Here is a 27,357-nt window from a genome sequence, read left to right as displayed (position 1 = left end):
GAGTCTGTGTACCTCAATGTTGGATTTAATGGTTAAAATTAGATGAATTTGGGGTGTTTTAGAAATCGTGAATAGAGCGACAGTTTACTGAAATTTCATGATACAATTACATCGAAGAACTAGATCAAAAAGAAGTTACGACTATAGAAGATTATAGATCAGAAGTCGACAACTCAAGTTCCCAAGCTGGATTTCGAATGAGTTTGTTATTTCTATTGAAAAACCTCGAGCAACATGTTCAAAGCAACTATTGTTCACAACTACATCAAAAGACATATTCAACAGGACTATTATGAACTTAATGTTAATATTGAAAACCTATATGACAACATGACAACCTAGCAATTAAACGACAGCTAGGAACTTGAAAAATGCAAATTATTAAACTCTTTAAACCAAAAATGACGAAAACATTAAATCATTAAATTAAAACCATAGCAATACCAGCTTAGTACCTTTCCAATGCAAAAGCATCCACCCTGTGAACCTCAATACTTCATTTCGTAACCCTTCAAGCTTTCGAAAACATCTGTTTCAGGTATACCTCCCTTTTCCTCGTCATCTATAATCTGTGGATTCTTGAATTTAATGGCAATACTTTCCCTTCTATGATGATGTCTTCTACAAGAATCCTCATCATTTCCACTTTGACCACCGCTACTATTGTTATTTATTGTAATGATACTATCTTCACATGAAACACAACTATCTGAACGATCTCTATGATTTGAAGAGGAGTGTGTACAGTTTGATAAGACTGAAGATTTTCTTGAATGTGATTGAATTGGTGAGTTTGCCTCTGAAGGGGTATTAGTTTGTTGTTTGTTCATTGATGGCAATGATACTGATCTCAATAGTGGTGGGATTTGGGGGTTTTGTTGTTGCTGTTGTTGAGGGATATTTGGTTGGATTGTAGAGTTTCTAGGTGAAGATACTGGAGATGATTGTTCTGAATGAAAGTTACCAACTCTTGATGATGCCCTTGGACATGTTTTGTAGTACATCAATCTAGCATTAAGAGGTGAGTTGATCTGTTTGTTGTATTGATCAAAATATATTTCAAATCTTGAGTTTCTTGGAGAGCTTGAGCTGTTGTAGCTACTTATGGAGTTACTCATGTTGTTCTCTCTGTTACTATTATCGTAATCATATGCGAATGAGGTATCTATTGTGTTCATCTTTCAATTAATCGATGGTTAATGTCGATGGTTGTACGAATTCTTTCTTTAAGGGAAATTTCAATCTTATATACATCCTTTGACGAACCTTCCAGTGAAAGGTTAAAATTCTTTTGTTGATTTTAATCTCATGGGGTGCATATATCAACAGATCAGTACTAAGTAATAGCCCATCACATTTGATGAATAAGACGGTGTGCGTATTAAATTGATCTGTCAAAGGTTTGGATATCAAGGCAGAATACAACGTTATTGCTCTCCACATCTTGCCTTCTGTCTTGAGCTACACATACACATAATCCTATTCATCTTCTATTGTATTGAAGCTTATACCCAAGAATGGCTTGAGTTAATACTCTATTCTGGCTAGCCCCAAAATTGAACCATTCGAATTGGATCTGGGGTAATCAAGGGAACGACGGCTGTTGAACTGGTTCCAGCATCACACCATTTTGTTAAACAGAAATCTGACCATGAATTACTCAACCACAAAGGTGTAATAGCTTAGCCCCTTATCAACTACTACTACAACCATTAAACTTTGTTGATGGATTGAAATTTGGGCAACCGTTGAACTTGCTCATGACTTCACCTCAGCAAAACAGACTTTTGCATAAGCAATCAAAACAAAGAACATAATTCACCAAGAATAGAACTTTATAAGTCTGATAGAACTCAATTGAAATTAACATTCGTAACTTTATAAAGATTCAAAAACCTCGTTGGAGTGATTTAATTGGTTGAATTGCTATATGTGTTTCTAGACTTCCCAATGCGGTAATAACTTGATATTACCATCATAGTTAAAAATACCTTCCAAATTAAAACAAACATCACCATCATAATTTTGATCAAACGTCGAAAGCACACTTATTTATTATTAACTCCATATAACTCCCTATAACACCGATGGTCCACTGTGAACCGTTTAGTTCAAGTACACGTCGGCCTAATGATTTTGGAAACGTCACCAGTTAACTGAGGCAATAATCAAAGCTCAAAGGAAGGTACAAGAGCCAGAATTACATAAGTCAACAGCACAACTATGACTAAGAATGGCCAATACCAATCCCAAATGGAGGATGATTTGTCAATTAAAGAGGGAGAATTGTTAATTAATAATACAATCTGAAAACTGTGCCTTTTTAAAGAGTTTTTAGTTCGTGGTTAATTGTTTGTGCCTTTGTTGATTTTCACGGGGAAATCACGAATATCGGAAAAACCTCGAGTTGGAAAAAGAATATAAAAACCCTTGAATGCCCTTTTCTATGATTCATCAACAAAACCAAATCAAATCAATTCAATTCAACAATTAACTAATTCTTTATAATGTCTGATCCAGTTCTACGTGCAGGTTTCGTCGGTACAGGTATCTTTGCCACTGATAAACATTTACCAACTTTACAATCAATCCCATCACACTTCAAACCAATTGCTGCTTTCAATAGAACCAAAGCTAAAGCTGAAACATTTGCAACAAAGGCTAATATTGAGCCATCTCATGTTCATGATTCAATTGATTCAATCTTGAAAGATCCAGAAGTTGATTTCATTGATGCATTATTACCTGTTGAAAATAATTACTCCACCATTAAAGCTGCAGTTGATGCAGGTAAGCCAATCATTGTTGAAAAACCAATCGCTGCTGATTTAGATGATGCTGCTAAAATTGTCGCTTTAGATAAATCTACTGATATTCCTATCTTGATTGCTGAAAATTGGATCTATTTCAAAGCTGTTGATTTGATTAAGGAAAGATTAGATAAAATTGGTCCAATTGTTTCCTTCACTTATAGATCAACTGGTCCTTTTTATCAAAAAAATAAATATCTAAGTACTTCATGGAGACAACATCCAAAACACATTGGTGGATTTTTGTCTGATGGTGGTGTTCATCAATTGGCCTTATTAACACAAGTTTTGGGTAATTTTGAAAATATTAGTGCACATACTACTCAAGTTCGTAAAGAATCTGGCACTGATGATGTTTTATTCTCAACTGTCAAATTACAATCAGGTGTTATTGGTACTTTCACTTATGGTTCAGCTTTTGGTGCTGTGGAAAAACATGGTTCTTTTATAATTTACGGTGCTAATGGTTCAATCACTTTAGATTTCAGTGCAAAGAATGCTCACAAGAAATTGACAACTTTAGTTGGTCATTATGGTGAAACTATTGATGATCAAGAAGTATTAGAATTTGATGAAGATTCAACTGGTGGTGTTGGTCCTGAATTTGAAAACTTGTATGAAGCTATTACTAAAAAAGATAAATCGTTAATTAGATCAACTCCTGAAGTTACTTATCATCATTTGGCAATCATTGCTGCTGCTTTGGAAAGTTCTAAAAAGAATGGTGACTCAGTTACGATTTCAAAACCATAGAAAAAAATTAAAAACACTTTGTCCTTTTATTAAAATTAATTACTTTCTTTTTCTACTCATTAATGTAGAAACACCTGCAGATATTATGGAAACACCTAAAATAACAACAAGCATCATGTTTGAGTATTCATAAGTACGTTTCTTATCAGCTGGCCATCCACTATATAAGGCATACGTAGCCATAACTGAACCTAAATTACCAAGTCCACTAACTAATGCACTTGAAACTGCGACACCAATATCACCATGTTTTGCTCCAAAAATCTCTGCAGTCATTGACATACAAGTTGGAACTGTTGGACCTAACCCAAACCCTGAAATCAATAATCCACCATATCTTGACCACTTGTGTTTAGCATATGTACAAACAACTAATCCAATAATGATAATAACTGTTGAAACTGAAAAGATTAAAGGTCTGAATTTTTTGAAAATATCTGAAAATGGTGTAATCAACAAAATTGCACCCAAGTCGAATAACCAAATTGGAGCATATAGTAAACTAACATTTATAGATGAAACTCCTAGGACTGCTTTGATTAAAGTTGTACCGAAAACTGCTAGACCAAACCCAGTACCGACAACACCAAAATACATCATAATTAATGGCCATAATTTGATATCAAGGAAAATTTCAACCAGTTTCTTCCAACCCCAATGCACTTTAGTATTATACATTGACATTTCCCTTTCATGTAAAATTCTTTCATCTTCAGTTAGTGGATAGACATTCAATTTTCTAAATTTATTTATAATCTCAAATCTTGATTCTGGTCTATCAACATCGTTATCTGGTAACCAAACTAATAATAATAAACTAACGAAAATAGTAACAACACCATAAACCAAAAACAACCATCTCCAACCTTCCAATCCTCTAGCACCATCCATTTTTTGGAACCCAGCTGCAACTAACCCAGCTGCACTCGCACTAAGTTGTGCCGCTGTGAAATAATAACCAATTCTTCTAGTCATACGATGTGGAGGATACCATAAACTAACGTAATAACTCAATCCAGGCCAAGTACCTGCACCTGCAACACCGCTAATGAATCTAACTGCAATGATTCCACCAGCATTATCCAAAGCGGCATAACAAGCATAAACTAATCCAACAGTGAATACAATACGGGATAACCAAGCTTGGGGCGCTAATTTTGTCATTGCAATATTCATAGGAACATCGAAAATGATATAACCAACATAGTATAGGGCCGAAGCTGTAGATGTGTCATGAGTTGTTAACTTCAATGTTTGAATTAAAGAATGTTTCTTTTCTGAATTCATAGTTAGTGTATTACCATAAGCTGAAGAACCAAATGATGTTAGGAAATATAAACACCATAATGCTGGAATGATACGAAGATCTAGCTTTAAATAAATCTTGTTCAATTTAGATAATTCTTCTGGTGTGAATTCTGGGGTAATGTATTGTTCTTCTTCTTTAGAATTTGTTGAAGTTTGAACATCATTTTTACCTGTTGTTCCAAGGCTTGAATGATCAATTTCACTCATTATGTGATTGGATGACTTTTGGTGATCCATTTGTTGGTATGTATTGAATATGTGATATTAATGGATTTATATAGACATTTGAAAAGATGAAGTCTCTGTATTTTTTTTTATTTTGTTGAGTTATTCATATGACTACTTACATGCTCATCAGAAAACCCAAACGGCTGCTTGCCAAAAGTTTTTTTTTTCACCTGGAAATGATTCCGAATTACTACCGGATTCAGTAATTATTGTGAGTCAATAGGATCTAAAAAGCTTATACATGCACGAACACAATTACTTATAACGTACAACAGATTACGCGCATCACTATGATATTCAAAAGTCTACAGACTACTGCTCGTAAATTGTGTAAATGCTTTTTAGAAATTCGTACATAGCTGTCTTTAGCCTCATCATAAATATTTTAAATAGCATAGTGGTCTTTTGTATTTGACCACATATCTTATAAATAACTTCATCTCTTTTTTGTCTTCTATCTTCATGATAACATTATATTCATTTCCCAATCTCTGTGAACACTAAACCAATTGTCATTATCTTGTTTCAACTCTCTTCTTCTCCAAACTTCAAACATAATTTGTCTTGCTCCCCAATATGAACCCATACCTGTTTTAGATAAAGATGCAGCCCAATCTTTGAATCTATTCTGTAAGACTGTATCCATTGATGAACACCCTGCAATGAACCCTTGCCAAAATAATGGCAACATTCTAACTTTCTTGGTATTAATCAGTTCTTGTAACTTCTCAAGGTATTCAATGCAATTTAATGAATATTTTTGTAATAATAAATGATTCAAATCACGAACCATTGTGAAATAATAAATAATCAAACTGTTGAAAAAACTCATACAATGATAATAAATACCTTCATGTGCATGACTCAAAAACTCATCTGAGTCAGAATCTTTTAGATTCCATTCATTTTCCCATTTTAATAACTTACTTTCAAATCCAAGACAAAATTCATTAAACTTTTTGAAAACTATCTTTTTCTTTTCCAAGTCTCTGTCCAATTCTGCATTATTTGTAATCAAAAATTTGGTTTTTAAAAGATTGACAGTATCACTGAATAATAAAATTAATGAATTTGGTAGCCCGTATAAAGCATCTGTCAATAACAACTCTTTAGACACCTTGGAGTTATTTGAAGATGCTGAGGCTATTTCATCTATGAATGCTGGTGAATAAGTTGAACGAGTTGGGGATGAGGATGACACTTCTTTTGTTTTCAATGATCTATCACCATCTTGAAATTCATCTGTATTGATTGAAAAATTAACATCCGGGCTGAATTGTTCATCATGGTTCTTTATAAATATATCATCAATCTTAGCTTTCAGTTTAGCTTCTGGATTTTTCAAGTTTTCAAAATTTGTAGAATCTTGAACCAATTTCAAAAATGAAAAAATCCTGTGTAGTAATTTTGCCTTATGACTAAGGTTTGGTCTTTCCTTCACTCTTTTGCATATAATTTCTTCACATATAGAAATATGATACTGACAATCAGCCATGGTTCCCCACACAATATCAATTGTATTCATCGATAAAATAGCAGTCAAAATGTCTTTATATTTTTCACTCTTCATCAATTCATTAACACCAGGTTCCAACATCTTTTTGAGGAAGGACGCAGCTTGTAATCTCAATTCAATACCCAAGTTTAAGAAAAACTTCATCTCATTAGAACCCTTCTCGTACCTTGACTGAATGTTGAAGCATGCAACTGCCAATAATGCATTAAGCAGTGAAGCTCTTGCGTTTGTTGTTTTGCCTAACCCACTAATATCACCTAATGCTCTTAAAGCTCTTGGGAAATAAATGGTCTTCCAAGGATTTTTTGGAAATGCAACAACTGTCATCAAATCTGCTACTGAATCAATATAATACTTCAGTAAAAACCTTGATAATGGATTGATTTGTAATCCTGTGTTGGTAACATTGGCTGATGGTGGTAATTGAGCTATGCTTGGCACATTGATGATTCTGAAAATATCCTCTGGCATATTAGACTCAGAGGTACTAATCACAACTTCACCATCATTTAATTGTTGTTGTTGTAAATCATTGTTGATGGATATCCCGGGTGTGGGAGCTTGTTCAAGGGTTTGGTGTGACCTCAAAACATTAAACAAGTCTTTATCAAATGGGTACTCAGGTTGTAAATTCAACGAGTCTGTATGGTTGTGGCTGTTTCCTGGGGTTGGTAATGGTGAATTACTGGCAAATGGTGACAAAAAATCAAAATTATGGAAGTTATCATTGAACGTAGCAGCTGTTGCTGATAGCATTGCATCATATCGGAGTTCATTGGAAAGCCATCCATTGTTAAGATTGATTTTGTTCTGTTCTTCAAAAATATTCCCAGGGCCGGCATGTAGTTGTTGTAGCTGTTGTTGTTGAGGGTTATTATTTCCTTGAGGAGTTTTTGACTGTTGCCGCTGTTGTTGTTGTTGATCTGGGACTTGTTGTGACAGCTGCCTTATGTTTGGTGAATGGGTGACACTTTTCTTATCATTTCCATTAGCAGGTGATTCTATGCTTCTGTACTTTGTCTTTGTCAATTTTCTTCTTTTTCTCATCAAATCTGAGGGTATATTGATTAAACCTTCAAACACACCAAAGGGCCCTTGCATCCAAGTCTGAAGATTTTCAATCAACGAGTAATCAGGACTGTGCAAAAGCCCAAGATCTCTATCCATTTCTTCATATGTTTCATATTCTCGATCATACTTGACAAAGTCTATATTTCTTCTTTGAAAGCTTCGTTCATTTTCCACCTCTCCACCAGGACTACCATCTTCTTTACTGCCGTTAGGAATTTGATAGCCGTACTTGTCAAATTTTATAGGTCTTGACCAGCAAAGATTGATCTGATAACCAGCACATATCAACCCAGACTTCTCACAGCGCTTACAAAACGGTTTCCCCAAGTCACATTTGATCTTTCTTGAACGACACGTTGCGCAGCCTGTGAAGGTTTTGGTCTTCTTCTTCTTCACCTGTTTCACCGACATTCCGTACAGCGAACGACAGCCTTATCAAGAATTAGATTCCCTTTTGGTCTATTCCAGAGCTAACTGCTTTGGTTTCAAACCATCAAAATGACTGACTACTGCAATCTCATCTCTGCAAAAATTCGCTGTTTTTTTATTATGGAGAAAGCCCTCGGTGCATTTCCAAATCCGGATTTTTAAAAAATTGTCAGAATTCAGCAAAAGCATCCACAACAATACCATCAACAACATTTTGCGATTGTATATCTCAATTGAAATCAATAATAATGGCTGAAAGAAAGAGAAAGAAGACAAAGTTTTTCACTAACGACGTGAGATCTCTCCTCTATGCGTTTGGTGATGTTGCAAATCCCTTGCCAGAGACTGTCAGTACTCTTGAAGATATTCTAATATCTTATGTCATTGATACAGTGAGTATTTCACAAATGAAGAGTTTGATCCAAGTTCTAACCAGTTTTAGTGTCATGAAGCATCAGCTTATGCTAAGACTACAAGACGTCAAAAAATCAAAGTGGAAGACTTTAAATTTGTTCTAAGGAGAGATCCTGTTAAGCATGGTCGTGTTGGTGAATTATTATCATTACAAAAAGTCATAGCAGATGCAAGAAAGCAATTCGATAACAGTGAAGGAAAAAGTTTAAAGAATTTGAACTATGAGAAAGACGATGATGATGATAAGGACCTTGATGATCTTGATGATACCGCTAATCCTGGTGATGATGTGAATACTAGTGTTAGCACTGGTGCAAACACAACTACTGCCACAACCACAGAAAAGAAGAAAGGTAAAGCTGCTGCTGACGCTGACCCTAATAAGAAACCAAAAAGAAAGTACAACAAAGATCCTAATAAAGAGAGAAAGCCGTATAAGAAAAGAGCTAAGAAAGGTGAAACTGCAGCTGCCACTCCAAAGGCTTGATTTTAAAGAAGACCTGCTACGACTTTGATGATTATGATGTTTTAACCCTAAAAATTGTAGATTAAACTATGAAATCTCTATAAAAACCAACTATCTTTTTCTTTTGTATATACATAAAAATCTGTTAATTGTATTCTCTTATAATAAAATACTATGCAAATATTCAGCTTGTTCTTCATGTGAATAAGCATTATTACCAATAAATAAATTCCACCATTGGTTCATTTTATATAATGCAATATGTTTCAGGTTATGAGGTAGGTTGATGTAACTGTGGAAAATGAACTTCAAAGCTCCATAAACTTCATTCATTTCTTGATCAAATCTGCCTCTAAGTGTATCATTCTTTAAATCTTGTTCTAATTTTTCTTCGAAATCATCATCCAAAGTTGGTGCAGTATTTTCATGTTCAATTTGAGCAACAGTTTGTTCATCACCTTCTTTCAAAGCCTTCAAATAATTAAAATTATTGATTGATTCAATTGATTTAGTTAATCTATCAAAAGTGTTGAACAATGATTTAACTTCATTCTTCTTCAAATTCTTCAAATGTTTTGGACTTTCAAACAAGATCTTCAATGCTGTTGCATAACCTGTAGATTGGATCTTACCCCATAATCTACATCTATCACAAGTGACACAATCCATTAATCTTGTAACGTTCTTAAATTTTGATTTGAATTCTTCTTTAATTTCATGGTTTTTGAACATTAAATCTTCATTGAAAACGGACAGGTCATGTGGTAATTCATCAACGATTTCATTCACTTTTGATTTGATTAAATGATCTTTTTCCGGATTTAAAGTGTTAAATTTCAATTCATTCAAGTATGGTGAAATTTTCAACAATGCACGAACAACAAGAGCATAGTTGAAATAGATATTTGAAATTCTCTCAGGGAAGTTACCAACTTTGAAATTGAACAAGTCTAAATTTGGTTCCCAAGTGTTTGTGATGTTGTTATAGTATTCATTTGACAAATGTGTTGAAACTGAACTGTGGAAACCTGATATCACTTGATAAAAGACTTTTTGTTCAATATCACATTCACCTTCTAATTGATTTTGATAAATCATTCCCCAAATGTTACGTTCAGGAGTAGGAACATAACCTGTAAAACGTTCTGGATTTCTTGAAATATCAACAATAACACCATCCTTCTCATCAATATCACACCATTCATCATCATCTTGTGGAGCTATATTCTTGTTGTTACTTGGACATAAAGAATCAAGGAATGAATCCTCAGATAAATCACCCAAGTTACCACTATTACCATTTTCTAAATCATAATTATAATCATCGGAGTGAACATCCAAATCCAACTGACATCCGGGACTAAAACAAATAGATTGACATTCAAAGAAGGGACACTTCATATCAAGGTTGAATTGATAATGTTTGAAGTAATCCTGTTGTACTAATTCATGGACATTTGATCTTATTTTCCCATTCAAGTTGTTAATTTGACTATAAGTTAAATCACAACAGTCTTTACTGATCAATGAATCTGAGTTCAAATCGAATAGCGAACCGGCAATAACATTTGGAAGCAAAAACGATATCAAATGGTAGTATTTCAACTTCATTATTCTCTAAGATATTTCAAATAGCTAACAAGAACAATAATCTTTGCGCCACTTGAACTTTAGGAAGATGTATAAAAGCGATGAAGTGTCAAGATCATGAAATTAATAATCAGACGTTTATCAAAAGAAAAAAAAATTAAGCGCGTGGATTATGTCAGCTGATGGGCTACAATTGGCTGTGTACATGTTGTTTCTCGTTTATTCCTTCAGTATTTGTACTTCAAAAAGCTCTTTAATCACGTCCAGAATGGCCTTGTTCTCGTGTTGAATCTCTCTTTGTATTATCAGGTTGTTCAAGTTGGTCTTGTTGCTGTTGTGGTTGTTTTTATGTTGTGGTTTCTGCACTCTAGTTTGATTTCGGTTCAAACGAGGGTCTGATGTTCTTTGAGTTCTTTTGGGTGGTTGATTAGACGTAGCTGGTGCTGGTTTAGATTCTGGTTCAGGCCTTGAGTTGGAAATTTTCTTCATCCAATTCAACTTTCTCTGTTTGACCCATTCTTCGATATCTTCCTCTGTTTTGAGAACAATGTTGGTACCAAACACAGGAACAACTTCTTTGGCGGCTTCAGTTTGGTTCACTTCATCAATGACCTCTCCTTGTTCATGTACCAGGGCAGGCTGTTGTTTGGGTACTTCGTTCGGTAGATGGGTTGGTAGATCTAAATAAGCTTGATTCTGGGGATTTGGTCGACTATTTTGCTTATTGTTATTTTGTTGTTGTCTCCTGTTGTTCTGGTTCTTTCCTGGCTTCATATGATTGTTGTTGTTGTCCTTTTTAGCATTTCCATTATTTGAAGAAGGCGGAGGTGGTGGCAGTCCATATATGTATTCCATTTTTGCTCTTACAATGTTATCAAATCGAATCAAATTTGAACTGATCAAATCTTGAATCAAACCTCATCGCACAAAAAATTTATGTCAAATTAACATTCGCGAAAACAAAATTCGCGACATTTATTATGTAATCCACATACAAATTTGGAAACCTAACAGTTCACCCCCAATGAAGCTATTAATTGATTTAAAAGACAATCATTATTTTCTAGGTGAGTTGTTGATTAATCCTGTCATTTCAAACAGATGCATTCCCTAACAAATATTTCCTGTTTTTGTCGGTTTTAATCGGCCCCCACTACGATTTCATTTTCGATTCGGGCACCGGCGACGAAGCCATTCCAACTTTTTTCTTGAAGCCATCTGAGAAAAGTAAAATGGAGAGTAAAGAACCGAAAACAATTTGAACTATTAATCTTCTTTTCAAATAACTAGATTACAAAAGCTTCAATATTCCTAACAATGTCACAACCAGCTCAACGTGCAGCCACTCAAAAGCTAACGGAAAAGATCTTCAACAAGTCAAACTTCAAGTAAGTATATTGTCCATATATCAAATCAACCAAGTTCGGTAACTAACCAGAATCATAGATGTATGTAAACTTCAAAACATTGGATGGATCATACATCGGGAAGGAGCTCTCAAACATCCTATTACTCTTATGGAAACTAACAATTGCTTTTTAGATATCTTTACTACACATTTTTGGGGTCCAGTCTCAAATTTTGGTATTCCACTTGCTGCTATTTATGATTTGAAAAAAGATCCAGAATTAATCTCAGGTCCAATGACCTTAGCCTTGGTGTTATACTCTGGTGTCTTTATGAAGTACGCTTTAGCTGTTACTCCTCAAAATTATTTATTATTTGGTTGTCATGTTGTAAATGAAGCTGCTCAATTGGGTCAAGGTTTTAGATGGTTAAATGCTCATTATTTGACTGGTAAAGAGGAACCTAAGAAGAACTAGGGATGCAAATGCTACAAAACTTGGGAGGAAAGTATTAATTAACAGGATACAAATATACACATAATATATATTATTGATAAATTCTAGTCAAAAATCCCTTTCACTTTTGAGACATCTTGTGTCGGTCCTAATTCATCATCACCATCAGTTCCATTGTTATGATTAATATTTCCCAATTTCCGCTTTTTAATTTCATTCAGATACTTAACTTTAGCTTCATTAATCAATCTTCTTTCGTCGTTCTTGGAGTTGTTGATCAATTGACTAATCTTTTGATCTTTTGAGCTAGGTTCACCCCATGAAATCTCATCGTTTGGCCTGACATCTCTTTCAAGACTTTCACTATGCTTTTCTTGTGATTCTTTTCCTGTATTAAACATTGACGTCGATGTAGGTAATCTGGGTGGTTTCATTGGTGATTTTGCCCTGGTTATTGAGGTGTGCTGAACTGTTTTATCAGCGACGGTCACCTCATCTTGTTCCTCTTCATCATCATCAATTCCAACAAAAAGAGGCTCATTGAATTCATTTTCAAGCTCTGCTGCATGGTCGTAGACTGGCATTGGCTGCTCTTGAGGCTGAGGTTTGGCCTTTTGTTTTCTCTTCTTACTAACTTTCTCTCTGGGTATGACTCTTGTATGTCTAGCATCCAATTGATGATTGTTTTCACCATCTGTAACCTGCACAAACTGAATCAAACAACCATTTTTAGAAAGTTCAAACAACACAGGGTCACCGGGCTTCTTAAGCAAGATCTCAATGAAATCATTATTAGCTCCAAGATTCAAAAAAGTTTTGAAATCCTTCAACCTATAAACTATCTTTTTATCACTTTGGCTAAACAATCTTATATCCAGTAGCTCATCAGTGCTGAAAACAATATTGACAGCCATTGGCTGCTTTAAAATCTCCTTCTCTTTCACAAAAATACCTTTAGTGAATGCCGTTATACTGAAATTTTTCCGATTTACTTCAAGTTTGAAATCTTCAGTTGTTGAACTAACATTTTCCAAAAAACTTTTCAATATGGAGTTATTAATCATCATATAGTTAATTTCATTGTCATCATCTTTCATTGAATCATCCATTTCTTCATTATCTTGTGGGAGATCCATAAGCGCCTCCTTATACTTCTTTGAAATGCTCAATTTGTCAACTTTGCAAGGTTGATAAAAAGGATTGTGTTGTTTCCTTATCAATGATTTGGTTTTGATTTCAATTTGTAGTCTATACCGCTCATTAACAGAACATCTATCAGTTGCATTAAATGCCAATTTATAAGACTCAACGTCGTCCTCAGTCTTTCTAAACAATATTGATAATATTTTGGATCGCACACTGAATGAATAAACAGCTTCACCATCATCGTTCTGCCCTAAGCCTTCATCTGATATGGAGTCTGAATTAAATGTGAAGGTTTTGAAAAATAACTTGTCAAATGTAATCTCACCATGTGAGACATGTGCAACATTTATAGCAGTCAAAATAACCTAACATAGTTAGTATATGACTTCAAATCATAGTTCTCTTTCACTTACTTTTGATTCACTTATTATGAACTGAATCTTCTCAGAAATGGATGCTAGTGAAACTATACATCTGCACCATATAGCCTTATTCTCTGAATCATCAATCACAGCTAAAAAAGACATACTCTTTACTGTCTTTTGAAGTGGTTCTGAACTAATAAAAGTGTAAATTGGTTTTGTTTATGAAAAGTCAGATTGTTAACGCGCAACATCACTAATTAAAAAATTCGCGACGCGTCTCTTGAACAAATCTTTTGATGGCTACATCTAGGACTAAGTGTATGTACTAATGCATTAAACTATGACAAAATATATATATTCATTCAGTGACAGTTTTCTCTGCTTCACTTTCACCGGCAGCTGGAGAGGTAATCTTCTTCTTTTTTTTCTTTTTCTTCTCTATTAGATTCCCATTCTCATCATACTTTGGTTTTTTCTTTTTATCTTTCTTCTTGTGAATAACTATAACTTCTTCACCTTGATCTTCTTCAGATTGTTGCTGTTGCTGTTGCTTCAAAGATTCTTGTTCTAGTTTTTGTCTCAATTTTTCAACTTCTGCTAAACCTTCTTCTTCATTTTCTGGACTCTTGTCAAAATCAAAATTATCTAGATTAGAACTATCAATCTGGAAAACATTTTTCTTCTTTGACTTCTTTGGCTGCACTGATCTAGTGCCACTTCTTTGACTTTCTTGGTCTGATATTAATCCATCTTGATCATTACCAATGACTTCATCAGACAATATGACGACATTTTTCTTCTTCTTCTTGTGTGGTTTCTTACCCTTGTGACCAATGACGTTCTTATTGTTATCATCATCCATCTCAATTAGGGTTGGTGTGATTGATCTTGGGGTTGGTGAAATCAAATCGTTTCTGGATTTTGGTGATAATATTTGTGAATGAGAATCATTTGATAGGTAATATGGATCATCTTTTAATCTTTCTAATCTTTCCAGTTTACGGCGTTCACTTTCTTCTGATGTTGGATTGATTGGGGATGTTTGTTCGTGTGCTTCATCTTCTTCGTGATATTTTCCTTGATCTTCATATAAACCTTCTTCAAATTCTTCAATGATACTTTCTTCTTCACTAGTATTATCTAACTCCTCAAAGATATCTTCATTAATAGGTGTGTCAAGATCCAGATCTTCAGGAATCGGAATCCTTTTTTGTGATCCATGAGAGATTGGTTTCAATTCCCAGGAGTTGAAAAAAGATGGCAAAGCAGCTGACAAAAGCAAAGGTGGTTCAATAGCATTTGGATCATGCTCATTAATGGAGTCGACAATCAACTTCAAGAATTCTAAAAATTCCACGGAACGTTCTTGGATTTCAAAATGTTTTGAGATTGATAATTTTTCAAATGACTTGATTATATTGTTTGTTAATTCAAGGATCTTATCAGCTTTCTCATTATCCCAATATGTGGCGTCCTTATTAGCAAAGTTACTAAAAATCTTTACCAATGCAGGAATGTAAATAGCCAAAACTTCAGGCTCTAGTTGTAATAATTTACCATCATATGACAAAATCTTGTTGATCAAATCATCACCATTTTTAATGAAATTTGAGTATTCACCTGCAACCCATATAACTTGTTGTAAGACTTGAGGTAATTTAGTTAATATGCTTTCATTTGTAATAATCTTGACTGAAGTGGAAACTACCAGTTTACGAACACTTGGAACTCTGATTGCAATATCCCTAATTTGTTCACCAATCACCCCACCAGTGAGTAGATTGTTTGTAACAGAAAGGTCAATTAAATCAGTCAAAACAGCAATATACCATTCAAATGAAGGGATATTTGCATAATTATCTTTTGAAGAAAATTCCAATATTTTCTTGACAATGTTTGTCTTATATTGATCAGATAAAACAGGTGCTGTGGTTGTTGGGTTTAGCAATGCGCTCAAATCACCATGTTCATCTTCATGTTTATTATCCTCTTCATTTTGTTCCTCTTGTGGTACTAATTGTATCATCAACAATTTTACAATCTCAAACAAATTTTCATCATCAACAATACCATCAACGATATCTAATGCTTTTTCTCTGATTGTCAAGTCATCATCAACCAAGAAGTTCAAGATATGCTCACTATAAGAACTAATGAAGTCTGAGTTGATTTCACCAATCTTGAAAAAAGCCAATAATCCAACATATTTCAGGTTTTGGTCTCTTTCCTTGAAAAATTCAACCAGTTCTTCCAAACAAATGTTGGCAATATGATGATCATCTTCTGAGATCATATCACCAGTGACCAAACAATTAATACATTCATAAATCAAAGAACTTGCCTTTGTCTTTGTCATTAATTCCAACACTGGGTCCAACAATTTATTTTTCAAACGAGGTTCCACTGTGGTCAATGAGGAAAACAGTTTTAACAATCTAATCAACATCCAATTATTGTTTGAAGTGCTTAGGAGCTCATATAATTGAGGTGCCAAGTTCACGAGTATTTTTGGTGTCTTTTTAGATAATTCACAAATAACAGTAACAGTAGCGGTAACAACAGATTTATCTTCATCATCCAATTTATCAAATATTCTTGGTAAATGAGTTCTTATAGCTTCAGGGTATTTCAAAAACACTTTGTACATTGTTAAAATAGCCTTCTTTCTAATGTATGGCTTTGAATGATTCAACATTTTAATAACATCATCCGTTATATCAGAAGCTAATGGAGTTGTGACAATCGATGATATTCCACTCAATGCAACACCAACTTCAACACTTTTGGAAGAATTCAAATCCTTCTTTAAAAGATTTGTAGTCAACATTAAAACATCATTATCATTTCTAAAACCTTGAAAAGCTGCAAGATAACCCACTCTTTTTTGTTGAAATTTTGAAGAACTCATAACTTCCAAAACATGGAAATTTGCCCATGACATATCAAACCCATACATTTCCAAATAGGCCAATTTCAAAACCGCCATAGTTTTCAATTCCATGTCTGATGACCTGACCTCTTTTCTACATTCTTGAATGGCATTTTGTAAGAATTTTGCCTGTGCCTCTGGATCTTTATTAGCTCTGATTCCTTTGATCAAATCACTGAGACTTTTCTCAAACACAATGCCAAAAGGTCTGAGTCTGGCCTTTACTTCGTTCTTTGTCTGGCTGGACATATTCAACGTCTCATTTGTGGGATGTTTCGCTGTTGTTGTTGTTGTTTTTGTTGATGGTTGCCTCGATGAAAGCTTAACGGAAATTTCGTTGTCATTTTTTCTGGATGTTTTTAGGCTCGCGATGGAATAATTAATAACGAAAAGATGGCTTTGACACTGCAAATCACAACGTTTCTTAACCCAGGGATTGAGGTTAAAGAATGGCTACAAGACATCGAAGACAGCCTAGCATTAACTCACAAACGTTCGCTGTCCAGGCACCGGATGTCAGTGACCAAGATGATGAGGATATGTCCACTGATAGTTACCAGGACTCGCTTGAAGATGAGAGTGCGAATAGGGAGTTTGACCCTGTGGAATACCTCACAGACTCTTTGAACTCAGCACTGGCCAGTATGGAAATGAATAGGTCAATTGTTATTCAGGCTCAAACGTGAGTGGTGTGTTTAAGAAAATTAGGGATGAAACTAACGGCTTATAGCTCTGGTGCTCTGAAAGGTAAAGAAATGGAGCTAGAACAATTGCAAAAGGAAGCTCAAGAGAGGCTACTACAATTCCAAAGCAGGTTCAAAGAGGGTTTAAAGACTTTGAAGCAAGTGACTAAAGATTTGAAATGGACTCAACAACATGTCAACTCGCTAAAGAAGCACGTTGAAGCGAAACATCCAATCGAGTATTCACAATCAAAAGATAAAGTCTTATCAAGAGCCATCAACATTGATGAGATTACAAATTCAAAGGACAAAAGTAATGATGATGATGAAGAAATTTATATTTAATATCGTTATTAACCCAGAAGCCCCCAAAAAAAAGAAGCTGAATTCACCAGTTCATGAAATAAGACCTTTTACAACCCTGAAAGCCTCAGACTCTCCATACTTCAACTCCCAACACCTCAAACTTTTCACCTTTCCTACTCAATTGCTCATTTCCAAAAGTTTTAGTATGGTGTGAGTTCCCTTTTAACAAATTCTGATCTATCCAGAGCCCATAGCGTCCTTCACCTCCTCCTATTGATAGAAACTCACTTGTTCCATAAATCAAATAATCATTCTCCCCGGTGTATGGGAATGCTTGAAACTGAATGTGGGTACCTTCATCATCCTTAACTTTTCTAGACTTCCATAGGAAACATTCACCGTTACCAGAATATCTTTTTGAATCAGTGGGATGGAAATATTCATTAACATAACCTCCAAAAACATCATGAAGGTCATCCTTTATAACCAATAAATACCCCGATTTATCATACCCTGTATTGGAACTTGTACTCCCATTTTTAGTATTATTATATAACGTCTTCAATGACGCACCATGCTGTTCTAAGCTGTATAGTAGTTTCCATTTTGATTCTATTTGTAATCTAGCTGGTAATAAATTCCGTATTTCTTCACCCAATTCTGGTGTCAGTAATCTATTTCTTGTTGAGCTAGAATATCCCGTAAGCTCTAATGGGGTAAGAGGTGGTGTATCAAGATTTAACATTTTAGATGAAGACGATTTCTTTTTACTTTCTGAGGATGATGTTTTCTCTGGAGATGGCGATTTATTCTTCTTGAACAACCCCCATTTCCCTCTGATGGTGTCTTGAATTGAAGACTTCTCTTCCCCTGACATATTTTCCCTAAGTGATTGAGCTGGAATAAAAACGAATTGAAGTTTCTTTGCAGTATTTGTTCAGCCTTTTGCCTTGATCCAATTTACCCATGTTCAAGATAATTTCAAAAATGTATTGACCTTTATTTCGCGAATTCTTTCGCTAAACAGGGAAAGGTTTTTGCCCTGGCCTTCACTACACTTATGGATAAGAATGAATCAATTCAGTATAAATAAATTAAATATGTCTATGCTTCAGATATCAAAATATTTCCCTTCTTCAATCGCCTCTTTTTTCATGGCTTTTGTACAATCCCTCATGATTCTTGCTTGTTTGGCAATATCAGCCAATCTATCTATAACAACACCATTACCATCAACAAACCCATATATAGAATATTTTAAACCAACTTTCTCACAAAACCCAATGACTAAAGGTTGGATTTTTCTGAAATTATGTCTTGGAATTCTTGGAAACAAATGATGAATAGCTTGGAATTGTAAACCTCCATGGAAAAAATCAAACCATGCTGGACAGTCAACATCCATTGTAGTTCTCATTTGTCTACTTACAAAGCTTTCTGAAACTCCAAGATCTGAAGTGGACATTGCAAAATGTGATAAAGTGATTTGCACATGGACAATCATTGTGGTGATATGACTAACAAGAATGTAAACCAATCTTTGAGAAGTTGTTTCTAAAGTCTTATAACAAATCAAATAAAAGAACCAATAATTGAAGAAAATCAAGCCAGCAAGCTCAAAATATCTGAACCACGCAGCTTTACCATGTCTTGGACCTTCACCCATCAAAACATGTTGCCATGATAATCTGTACAAGTTGAATCTCCCAAAGCATAAAATTGGATAATACATGTACTCTTGAATTGGAATCAATTTTTTAGCAAATTCATCAAACCAAAGAAATTTCTCATAATAAGTTGAATATATATTTCCAAATAATCTTGTAGAAACAGCAAAAAATGGTAAATGTTGGATATCTGGATCGTGAACGGGATCATTAGTGATCAAATGATGAACATTATGATTTCTTTTCCACCATCCTAATGATAACCCACCAATAAATGAGGCAACAACCATCCCAATGATATTATCAACTTGATAATGATGCGTTATTGAAATATGACCAGCATCGTGTGCAATAAACACCAATTGTTGCCATGCTAACCCCATGAAAACCGCACTAGTGAATAGCCATCTCTTGTACAACAAGAAGAATGCAATACCAAACAATGTTCCTATCCTTGAAGCTTCTTTAGCATACTCCCAATATGGGCATTGGTAGAAGCCGCCTTCTATTATAACATCATGTAATTTGTTATATTCATCAGATAAAAGCTGTTGAGTTTTGTAATCCAATGATGGAATAGATTTAAGATCTTGTTCAACTTTCAAATTATCATAATCATCAATAACATCACTTGGATCTTTGATAACTTTTCTTTCATAAGCTTCTTTAGTGGATAATGATGGAATGAATCCTTGAGGTATCTTTGGTGTAATAATGACTTCTTGTTCACCTGACATTTTCTTGTGTTGTATTTCGGGTTTTGGATTTATCAAGACATCTTCAACATCCGAAGGTTCTGTTGATGAGCTTAGTTTAAAATCTTCAGATGATGATGAAGGTGTTAATTTTTCCCTTGGAGGCTTTTCACTATTGAGTTTCTCCCATTTTTGTTCTTCGAAACTTCTGAATTTCCCACCCTGGATCGGTGGTAAGAAATTTAACCACTTGTAGTTGATTTCACCAATTTTCCATTTTTTAAACGTGGCTTGGGTCTCATCACAGTGGTAAGCAATCATTTCGTCTGTGGCATCTCTTCCAACTAAATGATGGACCGCCTTATCACCACCAGGATGGTACTTGATCCATTTGTTCATCCGAAGCACAGAGTTTTCAAAGATCACTATAGCATCACCTTGAGATATACGATGCTCAATCTCAGATCTCGAGAGAATCTTTGTATTGGACATTGTCTGGATTTGCTTTTGTAAAAGCGTATTTCAACGAATGAGCAGCTTAACTGGACTTGTGATGTCCTTTATATATAGAACTTGGGTATTGAAATGGAGATGACGTGATGATAATTCGACTGGATCTGATTTGATTTCGTTTAAGTCAAAATCATGAAACGTTTTTTTTTTCAAGAAGGCTGAGAAATTGAAAGCGCGACACATCATAATAAAATATTTAGGACGCCAAATTGACACATTTCTTTAACGGAGTTTCCTTTTTTGTGGTTAACTGTCGTTTGTTTTAGCTCTACTTGATATGTGATGCTATTGACTGCTTATTCCTGCACTTTGTTTATGTTTATCTGATTGAACAAAGTGATTTGATGAGATTTAAACCTTCAAAGTTTAATTCAATTGGCGTGGCTGAAATTTGATGGTACTACACTCTGTGAACTACATAAAGTCAAAGTTCAGAGGATATAAAGGTACTTGCTAGCTAATAGTCTGATATTTTTGGTGTTGAAGTGGTGAAAATTGTAGATATCTTGAAGATTCCATTGAATATTCGAAGCTCTGGCCAAATTTTGGTGTTTTACACTAAATCAAGCCAATTGGCGAACATACGCGAAACAAGATTTCCTCTTTTGTTAAAGGCGTGTCGCTTTTGCAGAAATTGTGCAACCAAAAATCCAGAACTACACTAATGTTGTCAAAAACATAAAATCTCAGGTATTGGTCTATAGTACAGTTATAATTCTATATAGAACTTTTGTTATTCAATCAAAAGTGATTTTTTTAGGCTTCTTGGTCATATCAACATCTTTAAAGAAAGCACCATAAGCACCATGTTCCTTCTTCTTTGTATGACTACCAAATTTCAACAATTCATCTGGGACATTTTGGTTAGCACCTTTCAAAACATTAATTAAAGCACCACTTAAATGTTTTTCTTGTTCTGTGAATAAAGTGTGAGCAGTACCATATTGGCCAGCTCTACCTGTTCTACCAATTCTATGAACATAATCTTCAACAGTCAATGGGAAAGTTAAGTTAATAACTGTTTTGACATTTGGGATATCAAGACCTCTAGCAGCAACATCGGTAGCTAATAACAAGTTTGAGTGACCTTTTTTGAAGTTTTCTAAAGATTGGGTTCTTTGTTGTTGTGATAAATCACCATGAATAGCTGCAACTTTATAACCTTTGTTGATCAACAATCTTTCGATTCTGGAAGCTTCCTTTTTATACAATGCAAAAATCAACACTTTATCATTCTTTTTATCACCTGATTGATATTGATTCAATAATGATAATAATTTGTTTTCTTTTTTGAATGGCTCAACAACTTCGACAATTTGAGTAATTCTTTTATTGGCACTTAGTTCATCTCTGTTACCAATACTAACTTTAACTGGATCGTTCATAAACACACTAGCGATTTCTCTAACTTCTTTTGGCCATGTTGCAGTAAACATTAAAGTTTGTCTGTTTTTATTTGAACATGATCTCATAATGTTTTTAATATCTTCTTCAAACCCTTTTTCCAACATTCTATCGGCTTCATCAAGAACTAAGTAGTGAACGTTTGATAAATCAACTGATCCTTCATTCATCAAATCAATCAATCTACCTGGAGTGGCAATGACAACTTGAGCTTTCAAAACATCTTTACGTTGTTGATCTTTTGGAACACCACCATAAAGACAGACACAATGTAAACCAACTTTCTTGGTTAAAGTTGTTAAATTGTCATAAATTTGAGAAGCTAACTCTCTTGTTGGAGAAACAGCAAACACTTTGATACCCTTTTTATCGCCATTTTTGACTAATTTATCAATTGCTGGAACACCAAATGCAAAAGTTTTACCTGAACCAGTTTCTGCAACACCAATAACATCTCTGGCTGATAATAGATATGGCCATGAAACAGATTGAATAGGAGTTGGTTTAGGGAACTTGGCAATCTCAGATTGGATTTCTGGTTCAAATTCAACATGGGAGAATGATAATAATGGTCTCAAGTTTGATGATTTTGGATCTTCAACTGTTACTTCATTTTCTTTATAAAAGGCATCAACTTCTGATTGAGGGACTGAAGAAAGTTCGGAGCTTTCATTATAGCCATCAGTAGTAGCTTTTGAAGAAGAAGTAGCAGTCTTTGCAACGGTTGGTTCTGAAACTTCTTCTTTCTTTGATCTCTTCTCACTTTTGTCTTTCTTTTCTTTCTTTTCTTTTTTATCCTTCTTCTCTTTCTTCTCCTTCTTGTCTTTCTTATGCTTCTTCTTTTCCACTAGCTTATCATCTTCGGAGGATGATTTTCTCTTCTTTTCTTTCAATTCTTGGGCAGCCATCTTGAGGTATTTATCTATGCTTTCAAGAATCTTTGATGATTATGTACGACCGATAATGAAAATTTTATGCTCTGATAAATTTTTTTTTTATCAAGTTAAACTTTCGTTGCGCGCAACACTATGCGATGAGCTTCGCGAAGACGTTTTGTAAACATTTCTCTATATGGCATAAAAGTTATACATAGGCATAAATAAACGTATCATAAATAATTGGTTTGATCTCAGATTTTACCAAGGTCTTTATAGATCTCTTGTTCAACTTGGGCCCAAAGCGTCATGACTTTAATATCAGCAAATGGTAAAATTTGAGCACCAACAAATCCTGCAATATCATGTTCTCTATCAATCCACCAAAACAAGTTGGCTAAACCACACCACCAACCTGAATTATTACCACGACCTGTAGAGGTTTCGTGAAGGTTCAAAAACATTGAAAGACCCCAGCCTTGTGGTAAATCTCCTTGTGGATAAATATCAGCAATAGAATTAGTTAAAAAATCATCTGAACTCTTAATACCAGCACGACCAAAGTTTGGGAATTTTTCAATTTGATTGGAAAACATCAAGTCAATGGTTTCCTTTTTCAAGATCTGCTTACCAGTCTTTGGAGAAACACCATCATTCAAAATTGTAGCTAAAACTTTGATATATTCTTTTGGCTTTGAAAAAACACCAGCACCACCTGAATGAAATAAAGTTTGATAATCACCTTTCAAAACTTTCTTGTAAATATGATCAGTTGTTGATAATTCACCATTCTTGTCACGAACATTCATTTGAACAAATTTCTTTCTCAAAGTTTCTTCAGGTTCCATACCGGTTTCTTCAACGCCTAATGGATCTAAAATGTGTTCAACAATATAGTCATTCAATGTTTGACCAGTAACTCTTTGCAATAAGACACCGGCCCAATCAATACCAACACCATAAGACCAATTAGTTCCTGGTTCAAATAGTAATGGCAACAGCAATTCACGTTCACTTGAAACATCAAATTCATCAACATGAAAGAAATTGGCATATTTTTTCAAAATGTCACTAAAGAATGAATAACCTAAACCAGAAGTATGAGATAACAAATGTCTTAAAGTGATCTTATTCTTTCTTGGTTTCAAATTCAATCCATCTTCATTATCGTGTGAAACAATAGGTAATCTTGTTAGTTCAGGAATGTATTTTTCAATTTGTTCAGAAGAGTCCAAATCAACTTTTCCTTGTTCAACCAATTGCATGAGTGCAATAGAAGCTAAAAGTTTAGTACAACTTGCAATCCAAAAGATTGAGTCGGTTGTAATTTCATCAGTGTTATCAGCACCAGTGACCCCTTTGGCATAAGAGAATAAATCATCACCTTTTGAATTTGTAATTGCAACAGAAACACCAGGGATATCTTTCTTTGGGTTTTGCACTGATTGGTCAATGACTTTCTTGAGTGATTCAATAGCTTTTTCTGAGAGAATTGGAGGGGTGTTTGGGACTGGCATTGTTTATGCTGTACTTGGTAAACCAAACAATAGATTATCAGAATGGCAAGGGATCTCTCTATCTTTATATATACTTCTTCTTATCCACTCATCCCTCATTCTCTCCACCTCAGAGCACCACTATTGACATAGATTACCAACAACAATTCCATCACAATAGACTATGGAAGCACAGGTTACGAAGTTGGTAACTTGTTGGTCATTGTCGTGCACTTTGTCTATCAACCTCCACTCGGGAATTCACGAGATTAAGGTTAAGCGTGGGCTCCGACTTTTGCTACGCGGGGCAAAGTTTATTATGTGTCGGAAAAAACAATAAAGTATATTCATTTTGAAACATCTTAATCATCATTGAAGAGATCTCTGACACTTAGACTGGACTCGTGAATGTACTTGTTCAACTTTTGGAATCTCTTGAGTGATCTCTGTCTAGCTTCATCCAATTCTCTGGTGATTGTGTCAAATTCCTCTAACGTTTCCCTTTGGAAATCTTCGATCAATTTCTCATGAATATTGTTCAACTTCTCAATCCCAAACTGATAGTCATTACCAAGCTGCTCTTTCCTATCAATAAATTTGTCATCTACAAGCTGACGGCCTCTTCTCTCTTCTCTTTTTGCGCCTAGTGGCTCCTGCCTCATTTTTGGTCCGACATGATCTTTGATATCAAAATCGTTCAATAGGGTCTTTGGATGATATGGCGGATCCTTGGTCAAAATAGCTTCATCTGTTCTGATATCAATCTGCATCTCTTTAGGTATTGATCCTGGTGATCTTGGCCCCCTTCTTTCTAAGACTTTCTCATTCCATGAATCTATGTAATCATCAAGTGACACTTCAACACGGCCAGTTTTTGAGAGTATTTCACTGCCAGGTTCAAACATCTTGTTGATATAATTGATACTATGAACTTCTAGATCATTTGACCAATTTTCTTTCAAATTCTTTGTGCTTCTTGATGGAATAGGGGAATCCTTCGATTTCTTAAAGTCCTCAACCTTGTGTTGTCTTCTCAATTCATTTTGTGATGTACTAATTAAGGATGAGTTTTCAAGTGAGTAGGGGGAAATGTCTGAGTCTTCATAGGTCTCTGAGCTTCCTATTGTAATTTGAAATCCTTGAATATGAATAGTATCTTTGAGTTTCAACTGCTTTTTCAATAAAATTGCTTTTTTGTTCGACCCTGTATCACTGTTCGATCTTCAAGATAGTGTTAGTAAACAACTATAAATGGAGGGAAACAAAGTAAGGTATCCATGTACTTCTCGCACTCATCTTGCAACCTGAAAAAGTTCTGTGCATTCTTTTTGAGTCTTGACAATTCTAGGTTTCTTCTTTCAATAACTTTTGATTTTGAGCTCAGTTTTGAAAAAGTTGAAGCTGAAGGATTTTGCAAATTGATCTTTGCCTTGAAAAATGTTGAGCCACGTAATTTGGAAGCAGCAGAATACATCTGGATGATTTATATTGATTTAATCACCAAATAATATGAATTAAATTTATAATAATTAAATAGGATATTTTGTAGAAATTGAAAATATTAACGATGGCATAAATTTGTAGACCTCTAAGTTTTTAATTTGAAATCAAAATAAAGCAAATGAAATATTTTTTGAAATTTTTTCTTTGATAAATAGCAAATTTAATGTATCCAAACAAAATTCAAGTGATATATAACTCAATAGCTTGAAGTTTCAATGGAATTACCATTCTTATTAACAAAACTAATCAAACCAAGTTTTTGTGTCAAGTAATTCGTGTCCCGAACAGAGGCGCTTATTCCCGAGATGCTGTATTTTTCAAGTACCTATCACCGTTGAAAAACACTCAAGAGAGTTTTAAGAGGTGATTTTATTATAATCAAACAGTTTGGACTTTCATTTAAATATTAATTATGGTTTTAATTTATTAATACTTCCAGTTTCTTTAAATCTAAACGTCTTTCAATTTGGGGTTGGTGTTGATGACTCTGAAACCCATACAGAAGTTAACTCAAAACATACCAAATGTCTCAAGTACGCTACGTCAAGCTTTACAACATCGAAGGAAGAGATGATTATATACTAGAGGTGAAGCTGGAAAAAGATGGAACAATTGATATAGATTTCCATAAGGCTCCTGAAGACATCACAAAAATCATCATTAATGGCGGTGAGGCATTTAAAGAACGATTATATGGAGTCAATTTTATTCCAGTAAATAGTCATGAATTATTAAATATAGATTGTTCCTTAAAACCAGTTGCAGATTATGATAGCTCAAGCAGTGAAGAGGAAGATTTTGACGAAGTTGAACAATGTTTCGTTTCGATGCAAATTAAACAAAGCTAGAAATGCATGAAAGTGATGTAAATGGATATCAAGATTTATTAGGTTGATGTAAAAAGTAGAGCAGCATAGTGGTTTCTCTCATCAAAGTAGCTGGCTGTATCAACTAAAAAAAGGTTATCAAACCTAGCTGACGAATAAATGCCTGACACCGTTAGAAGCTTCTTTACTAAATGTGGCCAGTTTCAAGGCCAGTTAAATTATAAAGAAAACATAATATTGACATAGTGCAACTGAACTACGCATTGTCTAAAGGGGTGGTTCTCTGACCATATGAGGTTTAAAACTTAAACTACTCGTTGTTCTTACGTCTGTCGCAGTCGACGTGTCAATAAGATACTATGAACTGTTCAACAACTTTAGCATCAGTAATCAAAAGCTCTTCGCAAGCCCTTGTTGATTCACAGTTGAATTATGCTACAGATATAAGCCCTTTCAGCCTTCAAAAAGGACTTTTCAAAAGCTTCATTTACCTTTTTTATACGACATAAGATATACAAGCGGTAGGCACCACATGCTTACCTAATTTCATATGTATAATTT

At 34.5% G+C, this 27,357-nt stretch overlaps 17 protein-coding genes across 17 annotated transcripts; 5 read left to right on the top strand and 12 right to left on the bottom strand.

Annotated features, from left to right (window-relative positions):
- Positions 1–284: 284 nt before the first annotated feature.
- On the bottom strand, positions 285–872 carry WICANDRAFT_90417 (uncharacterized protein; the record flags this gene model as incomplete). The annotated part of the gene is made up of 1 exon (XM_019186236.1): positions 285–872. A coding segment is annotated over exon 1 (334 nt), but the record flags the coding sequence as incomplete, so codon positions are not given.
- A 1,635-nt stretch (positions 873–2,507) lies between these two features.
- On the top strand, positions 2,508–3,563 carry WICANDRAFT_28701 (uncharacterized protein; the record flags this gene model as incomplete). The annotated part of the gene is made up of 1 exon (XM_019181528.1): positions 2,508–3,563. One exon carries the CDS (start codon positions 2,508–2,510, stop codon positions 3,561–3,563), a length of 1,056 nt encoding a protein of 351 aa, XP_019040349.1.
- A 39-nt stretch (positions 3,564–3,602) lies between these two features.
- WICANDRAFT_28231 (uncharacterized protein) lies at positions 3,603–5,078 on the bottom strand (the record flags this gene model as incomplete). Its single annotated transcript, XM_019181463.1, has 1 exon — positions 3,603–5,078. The coding sequence occupies one exon, from the start codon at positions 5,076–5,078 to the stop codon at positions 3,603–3,605; it is 1,476 nt and encodes a 491-aa protein (XP_019040348.1).
- Positions 5,079–5,559: 481 nt separating this feature from the next.
- ARG81 (Arg81p) lies at positions 5,560–8,079 on the bottom strand (the record flags this gene model as incomplete). The annotated part of the gene is made up of 2 exons (XM_019180711.2): positions 5,560–7,470; positions 7,585–8,079. Coding segments are annotated over 2 exons (2,406 nt in total), but the record flags the coding sequence as incomplete, so codon positions are not given.
- Positions 8,080–8,372: 293 nt separating this feature from the next.
- Positions 8,373–8,818, top strand: TAF13 (Taf13p; the record flags this gene model as incomplete). Its single annotated transcript, XM_019180725.1, has 2 exons — positions 8,373–8,507; positions 8,558–8,818. Coding segments are annotated over 2 exons (396 nt in total), but the record flags the coding sequence as incomplete, so codon positions are not given.
- Positions 8,819–9,065: 247 nt separating this feature from the next.
- ERO1 (ER oxidoreductin) lies at positions 9,066–10,658 on the bottom strand. Its single transcript, XM_019186235.1, has one exon. The coding sequence runs from the start codon at positions 10,604–10,606 to the stop codon at positions 9,155–9,157; it is 1,452 nt and encodes a 483-aa protein (XP_019040345.1). The 5' UTR covers positions 10,607–10,658; the 3' UTR covers positions 9,066–9,154.
- A 146-nt stretch (positions 10,659–10,804) lies between these two features.
- Positions 10,805–11,440, bottom strand: RSA1 (Rsa1p; the record flags this gene model as incomplete). The annotated part of the gene is made up of 1 exon (XM_019184612.1): positions 10,805–11,440. The coding sequence occupies one exon, from the start codon at positions 11,438–11,440 to the stop codon at positions 10,805–10,807; it is 636 nt and encodes a 211-aa protein (XP_019040344.1).
- Positions 11,441–11,902: 462 nt separating this feature from the next.
- MPC1 (pyruvate transporter MPC1) lies at positions 11,903–12,408 on the top strand (the record flags this gene model as incomplete). The annotated part of the gene is made up of 3 exons (XM_019185529.1): positions 11,903–11,973; positions 12,032–12,033; positions 12,128–12,408. 3 exons carry the CDS (start codon positions 11,903–11,905, stop codon positions 12,406–12,408), a joined length of 354 nt encoding a protein of 117 aa, XP_019040343.1.
- Positions 12,409–12,491: 83 nt separating this feature from the next.
- Positions 12,492–14,060, bottom strand: DDC1 (Ddc1p; the record flags this gene model as incomplete). The annotated part of the gene is made up of 2 exons (XM_019184611.1): positions 12,492–13,898; positions 13,947–14,060. The coding sequence occupies 2 exons, from the start codon at positions 14,058–14,060 to the stop codon at positions 12,492–12,494; spliced, it is 1,521 nt and encodes a 506-aa protein (XP_019040342.1).
- Positions 14,061–15,483: 1,423 nt separating this feature from the next.
- Positions 15,484–17,076, bottom strand: APL5 (Apl5p; the record flags this gene model as incomplete). Its single annotated transcript, XM_019181603.1, has 1 exon — positions 15,484–17,076. A coding segment is annotated over one exon (1,593 nt), but the record flags the coding sequence as incomplete, so codon positions are not given.
- Positions 17,077–17,276: 200 nt separating this feature from the next.
- Positions 17,277–17,855, top strand: KXD1 (Kxd1p; the record flags this gene model as incomplete). The annotated part of the gene is made up of 2 exons (XM_019183234.1): positions 17,277–17,509; positions 17,558–17,855. The coding sequence occupies 2 exons, from the start codon at positions 17,277–17,279 to the stop codon at positions 17,853–17,855; spliced, it is 531 nt and encodes a 176-aa protein (XP_019040340.1).
- An 85-nt stretch (positions 17,856–17,940) lies between these two features.
- On the bottom strand, positions 17,941–18,561 carry OXR1 (Oxr1p; the record flags this gene model as incomplete). The annotated part of the gene is made up of 1 exon (XM_019184610.1): positions 17,941–18,561. The coding sequence occupies one exon, from the start codon at positions 18,559–18,561 to the stop codon at positions 17,941–17,943; it is 621 nt and encodes a 206-aa protein (XP_019040339.1).
- A 366-nt stretch (positions 18,562–18,927) lies between these two features.
- On the bottom strand, positions 18,928–20,670 carry WICANDRAFT_83356 (fatty acid desaturase; the record flags this gene model as incomplete). The annotated part of the gene is made up of 1 exon (XM_019185528.1): positions 18,928–20,670. One exon carries the CDS (start codon positions 20,668–20,670, stop codon positions 18,928–18,930), a length of 1,743 nt encoding a protein of 580 aa, XP_019040338.1.
- A 758-nt stretch (positions 20,671–21,428) lies between these two features.
- Positions 21,429–23,003, bottom strand: DBP3 (RNA-dependent ATPase DBP3; the record flags this gene model as incomplete). The annotated part of the gene is made up of 1 exon (XM_019181496.1): positions 21,429–23,003. One exon carries the CDS (start codon positions 23,001–23,003, stop codon positions 21,429–21,431), a length of 1,575 nt encoding a protein of 524 aa, XP_019040337.1.
- Positions 23,004–23,224: 221 nt separating this feature from the next.
- WICANDRAFT_83354 (serine hydrolase domain-containing protein) lies at positions 23,225–24,487 on the bottom strand (the record flags this gene model as incomplete). Its single annotated transcript, XM_019185527.1, has 1 exon — positions 23,225–24,487. The coding sequence occupies one exon, from the start codon at positions 24,485–24,487 to the stop codon at positions 23,225–23,227; it is 1,263 nt and encodes a 420-aa protein (XP_019040336.1).
- Positions 24,488–24,828: 341 nt separating this feature from the next.
- On the bottom strand, positions 24,829–26,047 carry WICANDRAFT_104241 (uncharacterized protein; the record flags this gene model as incomplete). The annotated part of the gene is made up of 2 exons (XM_019180407.1): positions 25,750–26,047; positions 24,829–25,687 (listed from the first exon to the last, which is right to left on the bottom strand). Exons 1-2 carry the CDS (start codon positions 25,938–25,940, stop codon positions 24,829–24,831), a joined length of 1,050 nt encoding a protein of 349 aa, XP_019040335.1. The 5' UTR covers positions 25,941–26,047.
- Positions 26,048–26,493: 446 nt separating this feature from the next.
- On the top strand, positions 26,494–26,817 carry WICANDRAFT_61697 (uncharacterized protein; the record flags this gene model as incomplete). Its single annotated transcript, XM_019183233.1, has 1 exon — positions 26,494–26,817. The coding sequence occupies one exon, from the start codon at positions 26,494–26,496 to the stop codon at positions 26,815–26,817; it is 324 nt and encodes a 107-aa protein (XP_019040334.1).
- Positions 26,818–27,357: the final 540 nt, after the last annotated feature.

This window comes from Wickerhamomyces anomalus (genome assembly GCF_001661255.1).
Source record: "Wickerhamomyces anomalus NRRL Y-366-8 unplaced genomic scaffold WICANscaffold_2, whole genome shotgun sequence".
NCBI lineage: Eukaryota > Fungi > Ascomycota > Saccharomycetes > Phaffomycetales > Wickerhamomycetaceae > Hansenula > Hansenula anomala.
The sequence above is the reverse complement of the archived record's forward strand: the minus strand, read 5'-3'. Positions and strand labels throughout refer to the sequence as shown.